Source organism: Octodon degus, unplaced genomic scaffold (genome assembly GCF_000260255.1).
Source record: "Octodon degus isolate 3935 unplaced genomic scaffold, OctDeg1.0 scaffold00273, whole genome shotgun sequence".
NCBI classification, from domain to species: domain Eukaryota; kingdom Metazoa; phylum Chordata; class Mammalia; order Rodentia; family Octodontidae; genus Octodon; species Octodon degus.
The window spans coordinates 914,677-918,885 of NW_004524849.1; the positions used below are offsets into that span (position 1 = coordinate 914,677).

Consider the following 4,209-nt stretch of genomic DNA (forward strand, 5'->3'; position numbering starts at 1 on the left):
AAAAAAAAAAAAAAACCTTAACCTTCCGGGCCCTGGAACTTGTGAGCATTGTCCTGCAGGAATTCTTTCCAGGAGCTGTCCCTCTTTTTCTGTTGTCTCTCCACATTATAGGTTTAGAGTTAATTAAAGGGATGGCCTGAGGCTTTGTCGTTTGAGATCCAGAACAGGCTACAGGATTTGTGCTTGGCTTCCCTGTGCATTCTGCTCCTCTGGAGAATACAGAAGATGCAGGAGGGGCAAAAGGCAGAAGGATGTTAATCAGGGACACAGCACAGTGGTAATGAAGGTAAAAAACACCTTGTGTCTTCCCCAGTGCCAGGCACTGTCCCCAATTGCTTCTGTGTCTATGATTCTTCTTTTGGGAAGACTTGGCTGCTGCTTTCCTCATTCAGGCAAGAGATGACATCTACATCTATGAAGTTCTCTGAGTGCCTGTGGTTGCTCCTAGCAACAGCTGAGAACCTGGCTTTACAGGCTGTGTTTCTGACCAGAGCCTGGGATCAAAACCTTCCATGGCCAGCCCCCTCCCCTGCCTGCCCATCCACTGCAGCCTTCCGCATCCTTTCAATGCTCTGTCCACCTGTACCCTGACACCATGCTGTGCTCGGACTAGTCCTGCTGTTAGAAAGATCTTCATCAGCCAGAGCCAAGTTCTTCTTACCCAGCATTCGTACCCACTGATGGAACAATTTCTGTACAGGGTTAGTTTGCCACTTGAAATTCCCACTTAGAATATTTGTCTTTGTTATGTATAGATTTGTTCTTTAGGGATTAGAGAGAGGAGGGGGGATTAAATTTAACTTTCATTTTGAATTTATGTATTTACTAACTGGTTCATGTTGCTTTTGACTATACCAAAAGACACAGAGGGATAGAAGAAAGTGGGCCTATCATCCCGTCATCCAGAAAGCTCTGGGCATAAAGTTGGCCCTCTGATCTGTAGTCTGTATTCTGTGAAACAAACGAGGTTTGCTCTATGCACTGTTTTGAAATCTGTTTTGAAACGTTGACATCTACTGTGGAACTTTTTCTTTCTCTTTCTATTAGTTATTTATCTGTATGAATTTATTCTTATACTGGTAATAGTTTGTATTCTCATTTTTGTGTCTGATTTATATTTCACTCAATGTATTAATCCAGCCTTTGAAAATTTTGCTGGGGTGAAGCCAGGGTCTGAAGTTTCCAGATAATCTTCCTCTGGGGCGGCTTAGTACATCCGAGTGGGATCCACCATGGGTAGCAGGGCCACGGGGCTGTGCAAGGCTTACCAAGGATGGCCCCACTAGCTTATAGTCGGGGACTCACGACCTCCTCTCCCAGCACACCTCTGCCTGCCACGCTCATTTATTTTATCTATCTATCTATCTATCTATCTATCTATCTATCTATCTATCATTTATTTATTTATTTTGTTTTTGTATTTAGGACAGGGTCTATAGGGTCTCACAGCATAGATTGGATTCTTAGTGATTCTCTGTTTACAGCCTCCCAAGTGCTGGGATTACAGGCACAGTACCATGCCCAGTCTCAGTCATAGTCTCAGCACACCCTGGGGGCAGGTTAGGATCGAATTCCAGGCCCCTGTGTCTGCCTAAGCAGGCTCTTTAATCCTCTGAGCTATTTGGCCGGCCCCCTGCCCTGCTCAGAAGGCCCTGTGTGGCCAGCCTTCCTCCCCCACAGAGGCTGGAAGATCCTTTTCCCACTCCAGGCCTAGCAGCATCACAGGCCCTGGATCTTGCTCAGACTTCCCTGGTTTGCACAATGCTGGACCACTTACTTCTCTATCTGGTAGTAGAGCATCCCTCGCTGGAAGTAAGCCACGGCCAGATGCTTGTCCCGGTTAATGCTTCTAGTGAAGGCCTGCAAAGAGAAGGCCAGGGCCAGAGAGGAGTAAGGGACAAGCCAGAGGGTGAGCCAAGCAGGGGTACAAGGATGGCACAGGCCTTCTGGAAACAGGAGGACAACGCCTTGGACCCTCTGGGTCAGGACTCTCTGGGCTGTCACATCCTCACTGTGTAGCACAGGGCAGGACAGCTACCCTCACACACCTTCCTCTATGAAATGGGGATGTTACTATCTGCCTCTTAAGATTAATGGCAGAGTCAAAAATAATAAAATGGATTAAAATTCAAATTGCATAAAACATAATTTGCTTATAATCCAAAGTAGCACATAATTAAAATAATAGAAAACAAGAAAAATACAAATAAAGTACTATTATAAGGACTACAGCAGAACACTAAGCAGGGTAGAGAAAAGGAGAATGAGAGAACTTCGGGGAGCAGAGGTGGGAGGGCAGAGGCAAGCAGGAGAGGGCTGTGATGGCCATAGGATCCACTTTCAGGCCAGGGTGGGAGCGACAGTCCCCACTGGCCCAGCTGGTCCCTCCTCCAGCCAGAGGTGGACACCCACACCTGTGCTTGTTGGGAGCTGAAAACTGACTTGTCACACATGAGTGCATTTCAAGTCATTTGCCCCTTCCTGTCACAAGGATGTGCCCAGACTCATTCACCTGCAGCAAAGGATGACTAGTGAACAAACTGTGTCCCCAAGTGTGCTGGGGGTGTCAGTCTAGTGAGCGCCATGCAAAGCTGGCAGAAAAGGTGAGAAAAAGAACTTCTCTGCAGTGATGTCAAACATACACCACTTTCTTTTTTCTAATAGTGGGGATTGAACATGTCAGGCAAGGGCTGTACTACTGAGCTACACCTCTAGCCTTTTATATCTTCTGTTTTGAGACAGGGTCTTGCTAGGTTTCCCAACGGGGTCTTGAACACACAGTTCTCTTGCCTCAACCTCCCAAGTAGCTGGGATTACACAGGTGTATGCCACAATGTCCATGTATATAGTCACTTAATCCTCATTATAAGCAAATCCTTGAGACGCTAAGAGCCAGAAGTTCATGTGGCTTGCTACTAAAGGCGCGGGGATTTAGTGTTGGGTTCAGTACTAGGTCTTCTGCTTCCTCCAAAATCCACACCCTTTTCACATTAAGATGATTGATTCAAAAAAAGTGGTTACTGAAAACATTTGACTCTATATTAGGATACTTAAGAGATAAAAAATGCTAAGACACCCCACACCATGCCCTTGGCAGACATCAGTAATCAATCACAGTGTGATTTCCTTTTGGCAGTCAAAGAACCCTTAAACAAATGGCTGCATAATTGGCCAGAATCATCACCCTGGGATGAAACCCACTTTTCATAAGTGCCTCTCTTCAGTCTCTTGGGCAGGCGAAGCTGACACACCCGAAATTTGCAGAAAGCTACAGAGGTGCCTACGATCAGGTGCCCAGTGGTGAGACAGAGATCCTATTTCCAGAAGGTGTTTGTACAAAAAAATTAATGAAGAGAGTCTTCATAAAGGTGTTAAAGAGTAATCATAGAATGTTTTGAGTTTAGTAGATGGAGGAGAAAGGAGAATGTACCTTGCAACCCTGGGGAGCTTTTAGGACTATGGCTGCCAGGCCCCTCCCCAGAACAATTAAATCAGCACCCCTGGGGTAAGGCCTGCACAATTTTTATGCTTTTAAAGCTCCCCAGAGGCAAGGTCTCTAATGCGCAGCTGGGGCTGAGAGCAATAATTAGAGGGCACCAGCAGGCAGGGACAGCCCCCACCACTCACCTTCTCCGCCTCAGGCATGTTTTCCAGGATGGTCTGCATGCAGCCAATGTTGAAGCAGATCCGGGAGTGGGGATCCTGGACTGCTTTGAAGGCATCCAGGGCCCCTTTCCAGTCCTTCTTGTCAGCTGCCAGCACCCCTTCATTCCAGAGGCTGATGGCCTCAGCCAGAGACATGGTCAGGTGGAGCCCAGGTGGCGGGCTGAGAGAGCTGCCAGTACACGGGGGCGTAAGGGGTCTCCACAGTGGGATGGCCCAGAGCAGACGTCTGCACCTTCCCCGCCTGCTGTGAAGAACAGAGTTCACTCTCTCTTAGGACAACTTGGTGGTGTTGTAAATGCCTCAGGAAATGTCCCCACCTTCCAGGAACTGACGCACAACCTAGTCGAAGAGAAAAGGAGAGAGGCTAGGGTGGCGGTGGAGGCGGAGGGAGGGGAGGGGAGAGAGGAAGTACATCAGATGGGTCAGTTCCCCAAAACGCTTCTTCTCTGTCAGGCGCTCCTTTCTGTCTCCCAGCCCCTTCTGGAGTCACGGTGGCCTTAACAGTCAGGTTGCTACCTGCACTGCAGCCCACACCTTTGTCAA

General features: G+C 47.8%; 1 protein-coding gene across 2 annotated transcripts in view; it reads right to left on the reverse strand.

The window, feature by feature from the left end:
• Ncf2 (neutrophil cytosolic factor 2) overlaps nt 1-3,966 on the reverse strand; it is a 33,399-nt gene extending 29,433 nt beyond the window's left edge. The window contains exons 1-2 of one of the 2 annotated variants that reach the window (XM_023706863.1): nt 3,628-3,965; nt 1,778-1,860 (exon numbers count right to left, since the gene is read on the reverse strand). In XM_023706863.1, the coding sequence (XP_023562631.1) occupies nt 1,778-1,860; nt 3,628-3,801 (257 nt within the window). In that variant the 5' untranslated portion in view covers nt 3,802-3,965. Of the gene's footprint in view, nt 1-1,777; nt 1,861-3,627 lie in introns of both variants that reach the window. The other variant, XM_023706865.1, reaches the window with a different exon arrangement.
• Between the last annotated feature and the right edge of the window lie 243 nt (nt 3,967-4,209).